Raw genomic sequence first — 20,734 nt, 5'->3', positions numbered from 1 at the left:
GTTTACCTGTCTAATCCTCAAATATCTAATCGGTACACATCCTGTGTGTATTAAATAGCAGCCTAAATAGCCTCTATGTTGCTTAGACTCTGTCTTTCCATCTATAGATCTTTCAAACTGTTTCCCTAGTTCTTTATAACAGAGACCTAACCCCAATTATCCTCCTGCTTAATAACTTTCACTGGCTTCTCTCTGCCTCCCAAGATTTATAAATAGGACCCAATCTACCATTCCAGCTGCATTTTCTAACATTCTCTTAATCTTTTCCACTTCCCAGCCTCCACACATGTTACTCTTTCTATATATGCCATACCCTGTGTTTCCTCTATGATTTTATATATGCCACTTCCTATTCCCAGAATGCTTTTTCTCCTCGCTATATGATAGTTAGTTCAAAACCCACCTGGCTGGGTGGCTAGGTGGATAGTGTTGTCCTGGCACATTGAGGTCACGGGCTCCATCCCTGGTCAGGGCACCAATGAGTGTACAACTAAGTGGAACAATGAGGCAATGCTTCTCTCTCTATCCCCTTCCTTCCCTCCTCCCCTCCTCTCTCAAATCAATGGAAAAAGGAAAAATAAAACACCCTGTTTACTGCCCTTTCCTTTGTGAAGCTTTTCCCACCAACCCAGAGAACTGTATTAGTTTCCTGTAGGCCCTCACAACTCAGCATTTATCTTACTTGTAGTAGCATTCATTACCCGTGTTGTAATTCTGTGCTTCTACCTTTGACTCCCAAAAGGAGGAGATTTCCTTAAAGATATCTCTAGGTATGTGTCTCAGTGTAAGACAGTGGCTTTAAAATTTCTTTTGTTAAACGAACCAATGAGAAAATGTTTTAATACCAGCACCATTTTGTACTAAAGTCTTTTAAAGAGTTTGTTGTCTGAAGGGAGTTGAACTTAGTAAAGCTTTTCTTTACAGTTAAAGAAAAGGTAACCTTTAGTAAACTCCAAATAAACTCCAAATTAATGGAGTTCAATCTTTTAAGGTTTTATTATAGTAATTTTACAGACCACATACTAGAAAAATCACAAGAGAAATGAAAAAATGGAAGTAAAGGGAAAGTAAGCCCACTGCTATTCAGAAAAATAAAAACCAAAATTGGATATAAGTTGTCTTCAGGCTTAAAAATTTAATTGTACACATGTGATGAGGAAGACTGGCTTAATAGCAGCACATGAAGAAAAGCAGTTTTGCCTACAAATTCAGTATGAGCAAGACCAATGCAATTTTGGCGGTATTAATAAGAATTTAGCATCCAGATAAAGAGACAGAAAACCCCAATACACTTTGCATTAGTCAGCCATTATTTAAGGGTCAGTTCTGAATGGCATATTTAAAGATGACTAACTAGAAAGATAAAGAAATCATGACATGCCTGACCAGGTGGTGGCACAGTGGATAGAGCGTTGGACTGGGACGCGGAGGACCCAGGTTCGAGACCCCGAGAGGTCACCAGCTTGAGCGTGGGCTCATCTGATTTGAGCAAGGTTCCCCAGCTTGAGCCCAAGGTCACTGGCTTGAGCATGGGGTCACTCCGTCTGCTGTAACCCCCTGGTCAAGGCACATATGAGAAAAGCAATCAATGAACAACTAAGGTGCTGCAACAAAGAATTGATGCTTCTCATCTCTCTCTCTTCCTGTCTATCCCTATCTACCCCTATCTCTGACTCTCTCTGTCTGTCACAAAAATAAATTTTTAAAAAAAGAAAAGAAATCATGACATAGTACCCAAAGTACATTTTTAAGAATTGTTTTAGGAATCTTTTCCTTTCATCAAACATTTACTGAGTATCTGACACATTCTAAGTACCATATTAAGTGCTGAGTATACAAAAATATAATCCCTGACCTCAAAGAGTTGAGTATAGTACCAGAGACAGACACACAAACAAGGAACCAAACAAGGAACTGAAATAGTGACATAAGGGATACACACACTCACATGGTGGCACAAAGGAAGTTAACTGACTCACATCTGAGTGAGAAAAAATTTCACAGAGCACTTGTTTCATCTGCATTTAAAAGACAAATATAATCTGACAGAAGGATAAGAAGGCAGAATATCATAGGTAGAATAATTATAGGTGACAAAAGATCAAAGTTTTCATAAAAACATACGATATTTCAAAAACTCTAAGGAATGTGGTATGACCAGGATCTTGAGAAAGGGAGGAAGGGGACCAAAGAGAATAATTTGAGAATTTTAATGTAAAACTTAGAAATACTCATGGTCCTTAAATACTTGAACATTGGAACTAGGGAAGCAGATTTTGATTCACTAGAAAACTTTAATAAAAAATTTTATTGAATTTATTGGGGTGACATTAGTTAAGAAAATTATACAGGGGTAAGGTGCACAATTCTACAATATTTTATCTGTATATTGCATTGTGTGTTCACCCCAAGTCAAGTCTCCCTCCATCACCATTTATTACCCCTCTACCCTTCTCTATGTCCCCTTATTCCTCTTGTCCTCCTACAGTCCCCACACTGTTGTCTGAAAACTTTTAAACAATTAAAATTGTCCAAAAGTAAGAAGGTAATGAGTACCCAGTCACCAGAATGGCAGAAGTATCCCCTATTCAAGTACAGTAAAAGATCAAACCCCTCCCCTAAACACATAGTATTTAAGATCTCATTTTCTCTCACCTCTTCATGCCTGTAGCTCATTTAGTTTACTCTCTCCAGTACCATCAATTTCTCCCTCTCTGCTATGGTAATATACAAATCTAACATACAACATAACATAGTATCATCTGGCTTTAAAAAACCTCCTGAGCTCCTGTCCCCCAGCAGGTACTGACCCATGTTTCTGTGCCCCCCCCCAACTTTAAAGCAAACTCCTCCAAAAATTAATCTATATTGTCTTTGTTTTTGCTTTCTCACTTCTAATTCTAACTTCAACCCATTCTATTAGGACTTCAACCCATTCTATTAGGGCCTTTTTTTTTTTATCCTCACCATGCTATCAAAACTGCTCAATAAAGTCACCAAGAAAGACCTATAAAGAACCCCAGGATTAGTTTATAGTACAGGCACAAAAGAGTTCAATGAGTGGGTGTAGTCTGATAAACAAACAGAATCTTTAGCCTAAGAACAAATCAAAACCACTAATATCAGTTGTATGGAAGGTATCAATCTGGAATAAGCCTGCTCAGCTTTAGCATACATCTTCACAGTAATAGTATCCATTTCCTCTGGAAAACAAGAATAGTGAGATGTTGAAATTGGACAAACTCACATCATCTTCATCAGAATAATTAGCAAACACTATGCTTTCCATCACAACTGTCTAACACGTATTTTAACCAATTCTTCTAAAACAGACTGAGCACACTTATTGTGTATGAAAATTTTTTTTATACATTCTTGCTAAGTCCAACCTTTTTAAACACCTAGTTCTATGCCTTACAGATAGTAGGCACTCTAGAAATGTATAGTAAGTAAACTATAAAACCTAATATGTAGAACATAGTACATAGTAAATTCCATAAATACTAATTCTCCCCTCTACAAAACTACCCCAACTTTAAGAATGCAAAAATTTGATAAATCTTTCATACTCTACATTAGTGGTTCTCAAACTTTTTGAAGTCGGGGCACATTTAAAAATCCTACAAATAATTGTAGGCACACTATATACAAATTTCTGAGAAATATGTTATAATAAGTCAAATATTAAAGAAAAAATATAAAGTCCAAGTGTGCTTTTATGGTAATTAAACAAAATAAATACAACAAAATTAAATTTATTCTGACATTAAAAAACATTTTTGGGCCCTGGCCGGTTGGCTCAGTGGTAGAGCGTCGGCCTGGTGTGCAGAAGTCCCGGGTTCGATTCCCGGCCAGGGCACACAGGAGAAGCGCCCATCTGCTTCTCCACCCCTCCCCCTCTCCTTCCTCTCTGTCTCTATCTTCCCCTCCTGCAGCCAAGGCTCCATGGAGCAAAGATGGCCCGGGCGCTGGGGATGGCTCCTTGGCCTCTGCCCCAGGCGCTAGAGTGGCTCTGGTCGCAACAGAGCGACGCCCCCGAGGGGCAGAGCATCGCCCCCAGGTGGGCAGAGCGTCGCCCCCTGGTGGGTGTGCTGGGTGGATCCCGGTCGGGCACATGCGGGAGTCTGTCTGACTGTCTCTCCCGTTTCCAGCTTCAGAAAAATACAAAAAAAAAAAACCTTTTTGTTACATTTTTTGAGTTATGCTTTTTAGAATTTGTAAAAAAGAGGGGTTAAAAAATAAAAAAACCAAAAAAATAAAAAAGGCAAAAAAGTTATCTTTTTACATATATAGATACATTCTTAGTAAGATTTAGTAAATTCGGCAGGTCACGGCACGAATGTGTTAAGTTTTTTTATTCTTGTTTTTATGAGAAACATGAGCCTGATGTGTCCTAGCAATTTCTTCCATGTTTGGGCATATATTTGAAAGGCAAACTCTCATTTCCTCATTAATATGTTGAAGAATTCCTCTCTTTTTACTCTTGTGTTGAGTGCAGAAAACCCCACCATACATATCATCTTAACTTGACACCAAACAAAGGATAGAAGAAACTTGCCTCCAGTCTTTCCAGGGTACATGGCAGGTAGTGTAAACAATCCAGCACTACAGTTTAACAGCCTTTTGCAACCTAATCAGGCAAGTGAGGTGGGGGTTTGGGCAGACAGTTTACAGCCAATTCCCCACACCTCTGTCCTCCAAAAATCTAAACTCCAAAAACCCTGTTGGTTCCAACAGGTACATATTTCTCTGGAATACCATAGGGCACACCTGGAAATCTTCTAGGGCGCACCAGTGTGCCCTGGCGCACACTTTGAGAATCACTTCTCTACACGAACTACTTCTATCTCTCATAAATACCTGCATTTTAAGAGAACCATAATAGGGACCTAAAGAGATGTACTGAATTTCAGATACACAGGATATATGTGAGTGATATCCTAAGGCAGTGGTTTAATTTACATCATTGGTTTAATTTACATTTCTCTAATTACTAATGATACTGATTATTATTCCAAATGTTTACTGGCTTTCAGTTTTCCTTTTCCGTACCATGTGTATTCAGATTCCCTCACCATTTTTCTGAGGTGTCTGTCATAGTGATGTGTAGTTCTTCATAAATTCTGGATAGTAAGCTTTTGTCAGTTATTTTATTACAAATATTTTCTCCCACCGTGTAGTTTTTTTTTTCCTTACTTCATATCATCTGTTATAATACAAAAGTTTTTGGGGTTTTTTTATGTGGCCAAATACCAATCTTTTCCTTTATGCCTTTTCTTGTTTGTTCATATAAATAATCCTTCTCAACCCCACTTTCATAGACATATTCCTAGTATTTTCTCAGTTTTATAGTTTGACCTTAAATCAATTTTGTGCATGGTCTGAAGATCTATTTTTTCTTGTTTTCTAAAAGTTAGCTTACTATCCATAACAAAATGGTAATCTCTGAAAATGGTAATCTCTGCCCGACCAATTTTATAATTCCACCTGTCATCTCCCAAATTCAAATATATGAGAGTATGATACTGGACTCTATTTTTTTTTTTGTAATTTCTAATTATGTAACATGGTTATTCAACTATCTATGACATCAATACCTCTTTTAATTACCATTTATAATAGCTTAATATTTCATAAAGTAATGTGCTCCCAAATGGCCTTGGCTGTTATTAGCCACTCATCATCCTTATTGACAAGTTCCATTTTTTAAAAAAGTTTCTTTCTATTGCAAGTGTTCTAGCTTTTTAAATAAATGAATAGTAAATTTGCAAATGTTTTGAAAATTTTTATTGATTGATTTAGAGAGAGAGGAAGTGGGGGAGAGAAGAGCAGAGAGAGAGAGAGAGAGATAGAGATCAATTTGTTGTCCCACTTACTTATGCATTCATTGGTTGATTCTTATACATGCCCTGACCATATCGGGACAATGCATGATCCAACTGAACTACCCAGACAGGGCTGCAAATGCTCTTTTGAGAATCTCTTAAGATGATCATATGGTTTTACTACCCTTTAGTTTATTAATAAGGTGAATTACATTATATTATTACGCACCCCTATTCCCAGAATAAATGCTATTTCATTGTAATTTTTAAATATATTACTAGATCAGTGCATACTTCATTTGGGATTTTTAAAAAAATCTACATTCATGAGATTGACCTGTATTTTTCCTTTTTTATACTGTCTTTGTATGATTTGGGTATCAAATTGTAACAGCTCCCCAATAAGTTTGGAAACAATTTTTTTTTTTAGAGAGAGAGAAAGAGAGAGAAGAGAGAGAAAGGGAAAGGAGGAGCAGGAAGTATCAACTGTGGTAGCTGCTTCTCATATGTTCTTTGACCCAGCAAGTCTGGGGTTTTAAACCAGCAACCTCAGCATTCCAGGTCAATGCTTTATCCACTGTGCCACCACAGGTCAGGCTAGAAACAATTTTTATAGTCCCTAGAATAGTCTGCAATATTTGGGTAACCTTTAAAACCATCTGTTTATGGTGCTTTTTTATAGGTAAAATTTGCTTTTTGTTATGGTAAAGTCTCAAATATTTATTAGAGACCATTATATAAAACCCAATATATCCATCACTCAGTTTCAATTATCAATTCATTGGCAATCTTATTACATCTATTCCTTTAATCACTACCTGTCCCCTCTCCCTTTGAATGATTTTCAAGCAAATCCCAGATATCATATCATCTTACTTATATATTTTACCATCTCTCTTAACTTTTTAAAGACTTTATTCATTAAAGAAAAGGGAGAGATGAGGGGGAGAGACAGAGAAAGATAGAGAGAGAAGTGGGGAGGAGCAGGAAGCATCAACTCCCATATGTGTCTTGACCAGGCAAGCCCAGGGTTTCAAACCAGGGACCTCAGCATTCCAGGTCAACACTTTATCTACTGAGCCACCACAGGTCAGGCCCATCTCTCTTAAAGATAAGGACTCTTAAAATATGTAACCAGAAAACTAATTTCACACTAAGAGCTTAATGACCTTTAATAACATCAGACATCCAACCAGTATTCAATTCCTATCAAATGTTTTTATAGTTTTTCAAATCAGGATCCAAATAAGTTCATCCACTTAAACTGCTTAACTTTTATTCTATAGATTTCCCTTCTATTGCTTTTTCTTCACATATTTGTAGAAGAAAATAAACCATCTGTCATGTAGTTTCCACATTCTGGATTTAACTCATTGTATCCACAAATCACTTATTTACTCAGTCCTTTTTTTTAGTTAATTCCTATTCACATTTTCTAGTTTTTTATCTTTTTTAAAATTTTATTTAGAAAATTAAATTTAACAGGGTGACATTGATCAATAAAAGTACATAGGTTTCAGGTAAACATTTCTATAGCATTTGAACTGTTGATTATGTTTGATACCCATCATCCAAAGTCAAATCATTTTCCATCACCATATATTTGTCCCTCTTTATACCCTTCCTCCATCTCTCCCCCACACCCCCTCCCACTGATATCCACTTCACTTTTATCTATGTCCATGAGTCTCAGTTTTATATCCCACCTATGTGTGAAACCATAGTTCTTAGCTTTTTCTGATTTACTTATTTCACTCAGCATAATGTTCTCAAGGTCCATCCATGTTGTAAATGACACTATGTCATTATTTCTTATGGCTGAATAGTATTCCAGTGTATATATGTACCACATCTTCTTTATCCAATCCTCTGTCGAAGGACACTTTGGCTGTTTCCATGTCTTGGCCACTGTGAATAATGCTGCAATGAACGTGGGTGCCTAGGGGGTAGATACCCACTACAGGGATTGCTGGGCTATATTGGTAATTCTATTCTTAATTTTTTGAGGAACCACCATACAGTCTTCCAAAATGGTTGTATCAGTTTGCATTCCCACCAGCAGTGAATGAGGGTTCCTTTTTCTCCACAGCCTCTCCAACAACTTATTACTTGTCTGGTAGATGATAGCTAATCTACCAGGTGTGAAGTGTTACCTCATTGCAGTTTTGATTTGCATTTCTCGAATAGCTAGTGAAGATGAGCATCTTTTCATGTATCTGTTTTCTTTTAAGATTTTATTTATTGATTTTAGAGAGAGTAGAGAGAGAAAGGGGGGAGGTGTGGGAAGCATCAACTCATAGTAGTAGTTGCTTCTTGTATGTGCCTTGACTGGGCAAACCCAGGGCTTCAAATCAGTGACCTCAGCATTCCAAGTGATGCCTTATCCACTGCACCATCATAGGTCAGGCTCTACTTATTCTTGAGTCAGCTGTGATAGGTTCCATTTTTTTTTGGAAACTATTTTGTACAATTTTTCCAATTCATGGGCATAAAGATTTTCATATTCTATATTTATGGGCTTTTAAAAATCTTTATCTATAGATGTATTCCCTGTTTCACTCCTAATATTATTTGTACCTTCTTCCTTTTTCTTTTTCCTTGACCAGTTTTGCCAGATTTGAATATAGATGCTATGTTAATTCATCAATTAGATTTCAGCTGATTCTCTTGTTTTCTATTCATTCATTTCTGTTATCTTTATTCTTTCCTATCTTCTACAATACTTCCTTTAGGTTTAATCTGCTGTTCCTTTTCTAACTTCTTAAGTTGGCTACTAACTCAGTTGTTTTCTGCCTTTCTCCTATGTAAGTACCTTATAGGTTCTAGGATATACACTTTTCCATATTAACATATCTGAAGTGGAGATTTTCCTTTTTTTTTTGAGGGGGGGCAGGGAGAGAGAGAAAGGAACATTTTCTCTCTCTGCTGCTGCTGTATGTGCCTTGACCAAGGAATTGAAATGGCAACCTCCGTGCTTCAGGACAACACTCCAGACAACTGAGCTATCCGGCCAGAGCTTTGGGGTGTTCTTATAATTTCCATCTATTTATTTATTTGAGAGAGAGAGAAAGAGAAAGAAGAGGAAGAAGTGGGAAGCATCAACTCATGATAGTTCCTTTCCGTATGTGCCTTAACCAGGCAAGTGCAGTGTTTCAAACTGGTGACCTTAATGTTCAGGTTGATGTTTTATCCACTGGGCCGGGCACCAGAGGTCAGGCTTAACTGCAATCTTATAGTCACTGTCAGCCAGGCAGCAGTGATGATGCCACTGTCATAGCTCCCATAGTGAACATAAAATAAAAAACAAGCTGACCCTGGCCGGTTGACTCAGTGGTAGAGCACTGGCCTGGCGTGTGAAAGTCCTGGGTTCGATTCCCAGCCAGGGCACACAGGAGAAATGTCCATCTCCTTCTCCACCCCTCCCCCTCTACCTTCTCTTCCCCTCCCGCAGTCAAGGCTTTATTGGAGCAAAGTTGGCCTGGGTGCTGAGGACGGCTCAATGACCTCAGCCTCAGGTGCTAGAATGGTTCTGGTTGCTATGGGACTCCATGGTGGGCTTGCCAGGTGGATCCCGGTCAGGCGGATCCCAGGCGGCCGCATGCAGGAGTCTGTCTCTCTGCCTCCCCGCTTCTCACTTCAAATAAATACAAAAATAAAAAAAGATAAAGAACAAGCTTTCAAGAAATATGTAGTGATTTGGTGATTATCCCTGGCGGCATGACTAGACAACTGTAACCTCTTAATGTTAAAAACTTTTACCGACCATCTGAGGAAGAGCTACAAGTCACACCTGAAAACCTTTCATTGATAACTTCTGGCAAACTCAATAAAGTATCAGCATCAAAACTTCTGAGTGCCAGCAGTCTGAAAAACAAAAATGCTGGAAATAGCTGTGGAGCACTCTTATTTAGAAAAATCAGACTTTGAATATGAAGAAGTCACAGGAATATTCTAATTTATTAATTCACTTCCTTTTATAAATATATGCACCAGTGATATGCTAAATCTACATCCAACTACATTTATGAGAATTCTTAAGTATAAAGTTAAAAAGCCTAAGTGGTAGCAAGGCATTGTGTTTGGAAAATAATAGTGCATCTTAGAAAGCATGGCAGCTTAAGATTCAATGATACATGATATGGGCACTTAAATTTTCTTCTTAGTATTGTTTCAGGTGTATTGCACAGATTTTGACAGGCAGGGTTCCTATTTTTATTCAGTTATAATCATGATTTTATTCTTCATCTATACATCATTTAAAAGTTTTTGTTTTTGCTTTTTAATTTTCAAACAAGAAATTGGAAGCAGGGGAATTGCCTATATGTGTTATTAATTCCTAAGTGTATTGTATTGAGTCAGATAACATAGTTTATATATAAATCTTGGGTATTTGTGCCAAATTATATCAATGCCTCACATTTGTTTAAAAACAATGTATAGGGCCCTGGCCGGTTGGCTCAGCGGTAGAGCGTCGGCCCGGTGTGCGGGGGACCCGGGTTCGATTCCCGGCCAGGGCACACAGGAGAAGCGCCCATTTGCTTCTCCACCCCCCCCCTCCTTCCTCTCTGTCTCTCTCTTCCCCTCCCGCAGCCAAGGCTCCACTGGAGCAAAGATGGCCCGGGCGCTGGGGATGGCTCTGTGGCCTCTGCCCCAGGCGCTAGAGTGCTCTGGTCGCAACATGGAGAAGCCCAGGATGGGCAGAGCATCGCCCCCTGGTGGGTAGAGCTTCGCCCCATGGTGGGCGTGCCGGGTGGGTCCCGGTCGGGCGCATGCGGGAGCCTGTCTGACTGTCTCTCCCTGTTTCCAGCTTCAGAAAAATGAAGAAAAAAAAAATGTATATTTTTCTAATGTGGGAGGGTTATGGTTTTATAATAGGTCAAGTTATACATCATTTCTTTTTCTTTAGTGGTTACCCATAAATTTTTAATATGTATCTGAGTGAAAGCATAAAGTTAATCAACATCTCTATTGAACTATATATAGAACCTTAGAACTCTTCAATGCTGATCAATTGCTCTCCCGCCACCTCCCAGCTTACATTTCATACTTGCCTGGTATTTTAGTCCCACTTTGGTTTTAGCCCCCACAAATTAAGTCATAATTATTTTTGTTTCATATAGTCAATGTTTGCTAAGTTTACCTACTGATTTTTGTTCACCATGACTTCTTGTATCCTACTCTATGCCCTAAGTTACATTTTTTTTCTTCCTGAAGTACACTGTTAACAGTTCTTTCAGAAAGTGTGGTGAAGTCTCTATATTTTTGTTTATATAAAAATATTTTATTTTGCCCTCACTTTTGAATAACTTAACTGAGTATGAAATTCAGATCTCTCAACACTTGGAAAAGTGTTCAATTTTCTTCTGGCCTCTTCTGTTAAGAAAGATCTACTCTCAGACTGATTGTTGTTCCTTTCTGGTTGCTTTTAATAGTGTCTTTGGTTCTTTGCAATGCATTTAGTTGTGAGGTTTCGTTTTGTTCATTTAATTCCTGCTAGGGATTCATGAGTCTTAAGCCTCAAGATTCATCTCTTTTTATTAATTCCAAAATATTCTCCTTGTTGTCTCTTTAAATTCTACATCTCCTTCATTTTTTTCTCCTTCTGGAATTAATATTAGATGTTGGGTCTTCCTGTTCTTTTAGATTTTCCTTCATCTTACTGTTTCACATTCTCAGGATTTATTCACTTCTAATTCCCTGCTTACTGATTTTTTCTTCAAACTATTACTTGTTTTTAACCCACATATTTTTAATTTTTCTTATTGATTATAGAGAGGGAGGGACAGAGAGACAGAGACATCAATTTGTTGTTCCACTTATTTCGCATTTGTTGTTTGATTCTTGTATCTGCCCTGACTGGGGATCAAATCCACAACCTTAGCGTATGGAGAGGACGCTCTAACCAACTGAGCATACTGCCCAGGGCCATGTGTATTTTTCATTGTTTAATTCTTTTTCAAATGTGCCTGTTTCATAATGTATTATTCATTTCTTTGGGTGTCAGTTTGTTTTTTAAATATATTTAGTTACTTAAAGTATGGTCATTTAAATTATCTTTCAAACTGCCATTCTACTATCCCAGTTCTCGGAGCTAAAATCCTTTTGCTTATTCTCTCTCATTTGTGGTAGAAAACTGTTCTCTTGTGTGTAATTTTTAATTATAAATTCATCTTCAGTTGGCCTCATTACTTCTGTAAAAATCCCCTGTGGCCTGAGATATGGGAGTACCCCTTGGAATCTTGTTTTGCCTTTCTTTGGGTGACCCAGGGGTATCACTAGCTTGGAGCCAGCTTTTATATTAATTTCCCAGCATGGAGAAACCTGACCCATATAATATAAATTCAGACCCCAAATATGAGTGGGGCATAGGTCTTGTGCTTCAATTTCTCAGGTAAGCTTTTTTCCCCCCCATTTCCTCTTTGCATAAAACCCAGGCAAATTAAAACAAGATTTCTTTTTATTGACTTGTGTCAGTGAAAAGATTTTTCTCTAGTCTACCCTATCACCTAGGATGAAGCACATCAAGACCCCAGCTTTATGCAGAAGTCTTAGTTTTGGTTCCTTCTTCCACATGGTTTAAATGCAATCAGCTAGAAATAGAAAACCAGAAATAAGCCTTCACTCCACACCCTTCACCCTGCTCCAAGGCAACACGGCAAGAGCTGAAGGGCTTACTCGTTTTGGATTTTAGTTCCATTTCTGTTTCTGGAACCTGGGGATTTTCCTGTCTTTTCTACAAGCTCAGGAATGCATTTAAAAGAACTGTTCTGTATCACTCAGCTCTTCTTGATATTTGTAGTAGAAGAGCCTTCAGCTTATCTCAGCCATCTTGTCAGAAGAGAATTTGGGCTCTCCAATCCATCTGCTACATTACACCCATACTTGTGATCTCTCTAAAATGCAGATGAACTCTTGGTGGTTCCTCATTCCTTAGCATGGCATCCAAAGTCTACTATTATCCAGGAACTGTTTATTTCTGCCAACCCCACCCCTTCCACTCTCAATCATGTACTCTCTACTCCAACCACTCCTACTTACAATCCCTAGAACTCCTTGTTTCATACTCCTATGCTTTTCAATGTACTGTTTTCCCTCATCTTTATTCTGCCCTCATCCACTAACTGAATACTGGTAGTTAAGTGTCTGCCTTTTACTGAAGCTGAGTTCTCTTTTTGTGAAAATAGCTAACATTTATTTATTGGGCCATTTAAAGAACCAAGCATTCTAATAACTCAATCTTAAAAATCTTTCAATTTTGTTACTATTACTATCCCCATTTTCAAAATGGGGAAACTAAGGTCCAGAGAGGTTAAGCAATGACACACAGCTATAAATGGCAGAGCTAAAGTTAGAACACAGGTAGTCTGCCTCCAGAACTTGCTTTATTTATACTATATTGCCTTCTACAATTATTTCTTAAATCAGTTATAACTGCATTTATTACACATTTCAGTTGCGTGTTTATATGCCAATCTTCCCAACTACACTGACTTTGAGACATGCTGTTTTTATTTGTAGCTCCAGTGCCTAGTACACCGAAGGCCTTCAAAATGTTACTAAATTAATGAGTGATTCAAGGAAACATCCCAAAGCCACTGCTTTAGTCTATTCCAGCCCCTCTTCATCTCTTGCCTGCACTACTAAAATAGTCCCGTAACTGGACTCCTTTCCTCCAGTTTCTACTCACATCTTTCCTTCACACTCCAACAATTTTCTTTTCTTTTTTTTTCCACAGAGACAGAGCGAGAGTCAGAGAGAGGGATAGACAGGGACAGACAGGACGGAGAGAGATGAGAAGCATCAATCATTAGTCTTTCATTGCAACACCTTAGTTGTTCATTGATTGCCTTCTCATATGGGCCTTCAGCAGACCAAGTAACCCCTCGCTCAAGCCAGTGACGTTGGGTCCAAGCTGGTGAGCTCCACTCACACCAGATGAGCCCGCACTCAAGCTGGCGACCTCGGGGTCTCGAATCTGGGTCCTCCGCATCCCAGTCCGATGCTCCATCCACTGCACCACCGCCTGGCCAGGCAACAACAATTATCTTTCGAAACCACATTATGATGTAATTCCACTGCTTACAAATCTTTAACAGCATCACACTAACCTATAAGATAAAGTCCCAAACTCCTTTAGCATGATATACCATGCCCTTCATGATCTAAATTCTACAGTCTCTTCTCCTTTTTCCCATTCCAGTCCCACATCCATCTATATTTAATTTCTTATCAGTCCTTGAATATGCCAAGCACCTTATGCCTTTGTATATGCAGGTTCTTCTGTCTGGCTCGGCCATCCCTTCCTCTAACCTGGTAAATTCTTGCTTTTTTCAACATTCAGCTCAAAACACCTTCTTCAGTTTTCCTCCAGACTGTCAGTTGTCCCATTCCTATACTCTAGCGATCTCCAACCAATGTGTCATGCCAGGTACACTGATGTGCCACAGGAATTTTTAAAACATGCAATACTGGATATTTAGTCAGGGGCACTGACCTCTTTCCCCTAGACTGTCAAATAAAAAAATGACAGCCAACAAACACAATAGCTGCCCGATGTGAATGAATAAAAATTATACCTATCTTTTTCTCAGACTGGCAAAAAATATTTTTTGGTACGCCACAAAATTTTAGTAATTAGTTTATGTGTGCCGTAGATGAAAAAGGTTGAATATTGCTGCTATACTCTGTTGGCATCACGTATTTACCTCACTTACCACTGTGTATTGTTATTTGATATTGTGTTTCCCCAACCAAACTGTGGAATCTTAAGGAACATCTCATTCTTATTCATCTTGTTTATTGTATTACCTTATACAGTGTGTGCCCCAAAATTCTCACTGAATTAGTGAAATGAAATTTGAAAAACATATCCTACATGCAAGCAAACTCAGATATAAATGATTTCAAGGTACACACTCTTCCAAGATTAACCAGAAGTTAGACAAGAAATATAAATAAACAAAAACAAATACTTCCTAACTTCCTGCTGCTCTATCATTAATTCTATAGAATGGAACTATTCCCTCAATGGTGATTAATGCTTAGTTGGTGAAGTAATCTCATCCTGAGTTTTAAAAAACACATAAGCACAGGACAAATATTTCCTGCATTAGTATAACACATAAGGACACTCAAATTCTGGAATACATGTCATTAAGAATAAAATGTTGAGTCATTTTATACATTTTAAAACAAAGCCGTACAGGCCAGAAAAATTCCTGTCCTTTTACACTATAATCACATGATTTCATTATTCATTAGTCTTAAATGATATTTAGGCTGCACACATAGCAAACATTGTCTGCCAACTGAGTAATAAACCAGAAGTACTTGTTTTACACAGAAAGATTTTTTTTTCTTCACAGAGACAAAGTCAGAGAGAGGGATAGATAGGGACAGACAGACAGGAATGGAGAAAGATGAGAAACATCAATCATTAGTTTTTCGTTGTGACACCTTAGTTGTTCATTGATTGCTTTCTCACATGTGCCTTGACCGTGGGCCTTCAGCCGACCAAGTAACCCCTTGCTCAAGCCAGTGACCTTGGGTCCAAGCTGGTAAGCTTTGCTCAAACCAGGTGAGCCCACACTCAAGCTGGTGAGCTCAGGGTCTCGAACCTGGGTCCTCAGCATCCCAGTCTGACACTCTATCCACTGCGCCACTGCCTGGTCAGGCAAGAGGAAATTTCTTAAATGTATAAATGCTAATCCTGAACAGGGAGTTTGGGATGGGATAAAGAGAAGGGATAAATGAGGCATTATCAATTTTTTTTATCTATTCAATTTTTGAAATGCACTTTTAACACCACAAATAGATAAAAGTTTCAAACTACCAATTAAAAATATTCATCATCCTTTGTCTAACTTTTCTAATTATTATTACCCATGGTAGGAGAAAAAGAACTGTCCTAAAAAGGTCTTGATTTCAAGTTCAAAGGCAGTATAATTTAGCATGATCATGCTTGATTTCAAATCATAAGGCTAAATGAATTCTTAACATTCATTAATTATTAACAATGGGGTGTAAGTGTTACTGTTGTACATAGTTGCAAATCTGTACGCCTGTGTGGTAAATGTCCATTTTTTAAAAATCCATAATGGACCAGTATGGCCTCTAAATTTAGAATATAAGCTCAGAGAGATCTTTGTATATTTCAAGCACAGATGTCTCCAAAGATCTAGAACTGTGTGCCTGGCAAAGAGTAGGCATTCATACTTGCTGATTATTGCTCAAGATGGTCCAAATACTTCATATACAATGAGCTGCAGATCTTCAAACACATAAAGTTGAAGTCAGGGTCCATCTTAAAATGATCACTGACTTAGCCTGCAAACACAGTGTTACACAACCAACTGATACTATATCCAAAAGCAAACTGACAATGCATATAAGAATGAAGTAAAACATTTTACACAGGAATTATTAATGTTCTGAACTTTAGAGCTTACCAAGCTGGCAAAAAACAAAAATGTCAATGGCACAACCAAAATTTTCAGCAAGCAAACGCTCATAGAATGATACAACTCCAAAAAGTCATGGGACTTCAACAAAATTTCTTTAATTTTAAGAATTTCACTTAAACATCAGTGTATTTACTACAAAATTTCATTTCCAGTATTACAGAGCAGGCCTGACCTTTCTTCTATCAACTGACCTAACTTTGACAAAAGTATACTAAAAGCAGTACTTCTGAATATACCTAAAATTGCTAATTTTGTTCCCCACTCCTAAAAGTGTAATATAAATATTTATGAAACAGGTATTTTTCCCTATTAAAAGCTATCATAAGCAGCCCTGGCTGATTGGCTCAGCAGTAGAGCATTGGCTCGGAGTGGAAGTCCTGGGTTCAATTCCCAGTCAGGGCACACAGGAGAAGCAACCATCTGCTTCTCTCTCCTTCCCCCCATCCCACCCGTATCATCTTCCCATAGCCATGGCTCAAATGGTTCAAGCAAGTTGGCCCTGGGCACTAAGGATGGCTCCATGGCCTCATCTCAGGCGCTAAAATAGCTAGGATGAGCAACAGAGCAGCAGCCCCAGATAAGCAGAGCATCGCCCTGTAGGGGGCTTGAAGGGTAGACCCTGGTCAAGGCACATACAGGAGTCTGTCTGTCTGCCTCCCTGCCTCTCACTTCATAATTAAAAAAAGAAAAGAAAAAGCCATCATAAGCATTTAACTGTGAATTAGGCTATGTATTAGCCTTTAAAAATGGGCTACCCTTTCAGTCCTTGTTTATCGGCTACTAACACATGATGACCTTTAGCTGGTCACTCTATGTTCTGGGCCTCATTTCTCTCAGCTGTAGAATGAGGGATCTGAGTTAAAGCAATGGTTCTTTTAACCTTTTCTTTGTAAGCCTTTGAGAATTTGGTGAAAGCTACAGGTGACCTCTCCATAAAAATGAACACACACACTTATATAAAGATTTTATAAACAATTATTTATAATGGCAAAAAAAAGGTAACAACCTTAATGTCCACTAACAGATAGCGAACTATGTTATATCCATTCAATGAAATTCCTTGCAACTGTGAGTAGAATGAATAAACTTTCTATGTACAGATATGAAAAGATTTCCATCATTGTTACATGAAAAAAGCAGGTTATAGAACAGTGTGCATAATATACAAGATTTTGTGTAAAAAGACCAAAAAATAAAATATATCTGAATTTCATATTTAAGCATTAAGAAACTGTGGAAGAATAAATAAGATTCTTTGGTGGGAGTGGGAAAATAAAGAAAGGGGTAGGAAGAAACTTTATTGTGTACTTTCTTATATTGTTTAAATTATGCAAATGCACTGCCTACTACAACTTTAAATTTAAAAAATATTGTATATAACATAAAAGTCCAGACAACATGCTGAAGCTAAAAGATAATTCCCAAATCCTGTCCAACAATATTCTATTCTTCTATAACACATTGACTTAATAAGCATGTAATTATATACACTTAGTGATCCAACAAGAACATTTAAGAAAAAAAAATCTCTTTCATTAGGGTACTTATATAAACATATAAAGTAATTAGAAATTCAGTGGATACTCAGTGACTCAATAAATCCTAATTTGGAATCTTATTTTATATAATTTTCCTTAATCACTGATACACTTTGATAAATTTTTCCTTTTTTTTTTTTTAGGTGAGAGGAGGAAATAGTGAGGCAGACTCCCACATGCCAACCCCCTCACACACACACCAGGGTCCACCTGGCAACACCATCTGGGGCCAATGCTCGGATCCAAGCTGTTTTTAGCACCTGAGGCTAATGCACTCCAAAGGAGCTATTCTCAGCGCCCAGGGCAACACCAAACCAACTGAGCCACTGGCTGCTGGAGGAAAAGAGGGAGAGAAGGGGGAGTGGGAGGAGGGTAGAAGCAGATGGTCACTTCTCCTATGTTCCCTGACCAGGAATCAAACCCAGGACATCCATACACCAGGCCAACTCTCTATCACTGAGGCACTGACCAGGGCTGATAAATTTTTTCAAGGGAAGAATTTTGCACAAATCTCAAGTCATACTCATGATTCAAATTTCAGACCAGATATTTCGCAAGGGAGTCCAGGCTTTAAAATTAAAAATAGAAATTCCTATCCTATTTGACCATATAGTCAAGAGTACTAATAATAAAAAGACCAGAAAAATACTGTCTTATTATTTGGACATGATCTCAGAATTTGAAGCAAATTAAACAGCACAGGAGATAGTCACACAGCATCCACGAGTTAAATGACATTTGAGGAGTCGTCTATCCCTGATTTCAGCAGGAATCAGGTAGAATTGGGTTTTTATCTTTAGGATGAAACCTCTCCAGGTCTCAATTTCATCTAAAATGGAAATAAAAGTACCTGTCTCATAAGAATGTCATGAAGCTTAAAAGAGGAAACACAGAAAGTAAGACGCAGAAATAAAAGAACAGTGGCAGGTGTCTGCTTGAATCAAAACAGGCTGCATTCTGGAACCTGTAGTTTCTAAGGACTGCACTTTCATACACAAGCAATTCCTCCTTTACCCTACTGTAAATAACACATGGCAGAATTTCCAATACAAAAAAATGCAAATATCTGGCCTTTCCTGATTATGTTTCTTGAAAATCTCCTATCTCCTAGGTAAGCTTTTTTTTTTTTTTTTTTTTTTTTTTAATCAAAGTGGAGATGCGTTGACTGGGCGTGCCTCAGAGTCCTAAATTAAGCTGTAACAGTTTTGTTTCGTGTTTTAAACGGGGCACTTTCTATGTTAAGCTCAGGACCAAAGAGTGGCAAGCTGTGGGCGTTAGGAAAGGCAAAGTTGAAGGCAACAGTTCTGAAACTTTTAATTGCCAGGATCATAGTAGGGAACTAGGAAACCTAACTGCCACGGAGATAAAAGAAGCCGTCGGCAACCAATCTCGGTTTCCTAAACTTTTAAACCCCGTCTAGTTTTTTCTTCCTCGAGCACCACTGGATCTTATTAGCGTTATTATACATATATATTGCCGTTATTTAATATTGTTTCCTCACTGTGTGCCAGACTCTGTGCTAAACATGCATTTTTTTCAGATTTTGTGAAAACTGCACGTGGGCTCCTTCCCTCAACCCACTCTACTCTCAAGTCTGAAAAGCTGGCTCCCTTCACACCCTCAACTCAACCTGTTCCCTCAACTCCAGATACCCCACACCTCTCAATGGTCCATTCAGGCCCACAAGCAAGTCGACCCCAAGCTCTGAACCCAGCACTGAACCCAGCACTTCTCTGATCCTCTACGGCCCGTGTAAGTTCATTATCCTCCTTCCACACAGCAATTCCAACCTACCCCTAACTTGTTACAAGAATGCTATGGTTCGCTCTAAATTTCTGACTTACGTAAGGCGCAGGTACCCCTCAATGCCCCTCCAGATCCATCGAGGCCCGCACTTCACTCCAAAGTTCAAAATTCAGAAACAGATAATGCACTTGGGCAGAGCCCGGTTGTAGCCCCTCGAGAACTCTCCAAACCCGCTGCAGTGGGGCCTGGGACCCTCCACCCGCTAACCAGGCCGGGCTGGGCGCGCTCGGCCTCGCTCGGGACTCAAAGGGGAGGAGGGGAAGCTCCACCTGGCTCCGTGGGCGCGACGCGCGGCTCCTGCTCCGGCCTGGGCCCCGCGGCGGCCGCGCCCCCGTCCCGGCGCGAGCGGCAGCGCTCCGGATGGCCGCGGCGGGAGCGCTCGCCCAGCACCTCCGCGCTAGCCTGGCCGTTGTCGCGGGCCCGACGGCGGGCCCAACCCGGGCCGCGGGCGCGGCAGCGCAGGCAACCAGGGCCCGCTGCGTCGGCGGCGCGTTGGGCGCAGCCTCGGCACAGCGAGTGGCCGCAAGGCAAGGCCGCCGCTTCCCCGGGGGTCTCCAGGCACCGGGCACAGCCCGATTCCTCCCGCGGCGACGGTGGCTGCAGCAACGGCTGCGGCATCACCAGCAGCGCCGAGCCAGAGGCCGGACCCGGGGTCCCAGCCTTGGCTGCGGCCATCTCATCACAACGGCCCCGCCGGCTCCGCCGACTGAGAGCTGCCGCTGCTGCCGCGGAAGAGGCCCTCGTACTCGGACCGGCCGCCGCCATCTTGTTTCCCGTTTGAGGGGAGAGTCCGTTGCGAGGGAGAGGAGTAGAGGGAGGGGCAGTGAGCGGCGGGCAGCGCTATCTACATATTCATGAGGGGTGTGGCCGGAGAAGATTCTTCCTCGACTTGGTTGGTAGTAGGGTAAACTTTATTAATATTTATTATACTTTATATATCCGGTCCTCAGGCACTCTTTGCATTTTCCTTTTATTCAACCAAATGAAGTCGAGAACTTGAGGGTTTTACTGAAAATCCTGAGCACTATTAAACTTTATGAAGTAATTACACTTATTTATTCTGCAAGACCCTGATAACTAAAGGTAAAGTGAGTGGGGATAG

The 20,734-nt window shown here is 39.6% G+C and overlaps 1 protein-coding gene across 2 annotated transcripts in view; it reads right to left on the bottom strand.

The window, feature by feature from the left end:
* RNF169 (ring finger protein 169) overlaps positions 1-20,464 on the bottom strand; it is a 97,251-nt gene extending 76,787 nt beyond the window's left edge. The window contains exon 1 of one of the 2 annotated variants that reach the window (XM_066368600.1): positions 19,902-20,464. In XM_066368600.1, coding sequence (XP_066224697.1) covers positions 19,902-20,397 — 496 coding nt within the window. In that variant the 5' untranslated portion in view covers positions 20,398-20,464. The remainder of the gene's footprint in view (positions 1-19,901) is intronic. The other variant, XM_066368611.1, reaches the window with a different exon arrangement.
* Between the last annotated feature and the right edge of the window lie 270 nt (positions 20,465-20,734).

This window comes from Saccopteryx leptura, chromosome 1, assembly GCF_036850995.1.
Source record: "Saccopteryx leptura isolate mSacLep1 chromosome 1, mSacLep1_pri_phased_curated, whole genome shotgun sequence".
Taxonomy (NCBI): domain Eukaryota; kingdom Metazoa; phylum Chordata; class Mammalia; order Chiroptera; family Emballonuridae; genus Saccopteryx; species Saccopteryx leptura.
This window is presented reverse-complemented; position numbering and strand designations above follow the sequence as displayed.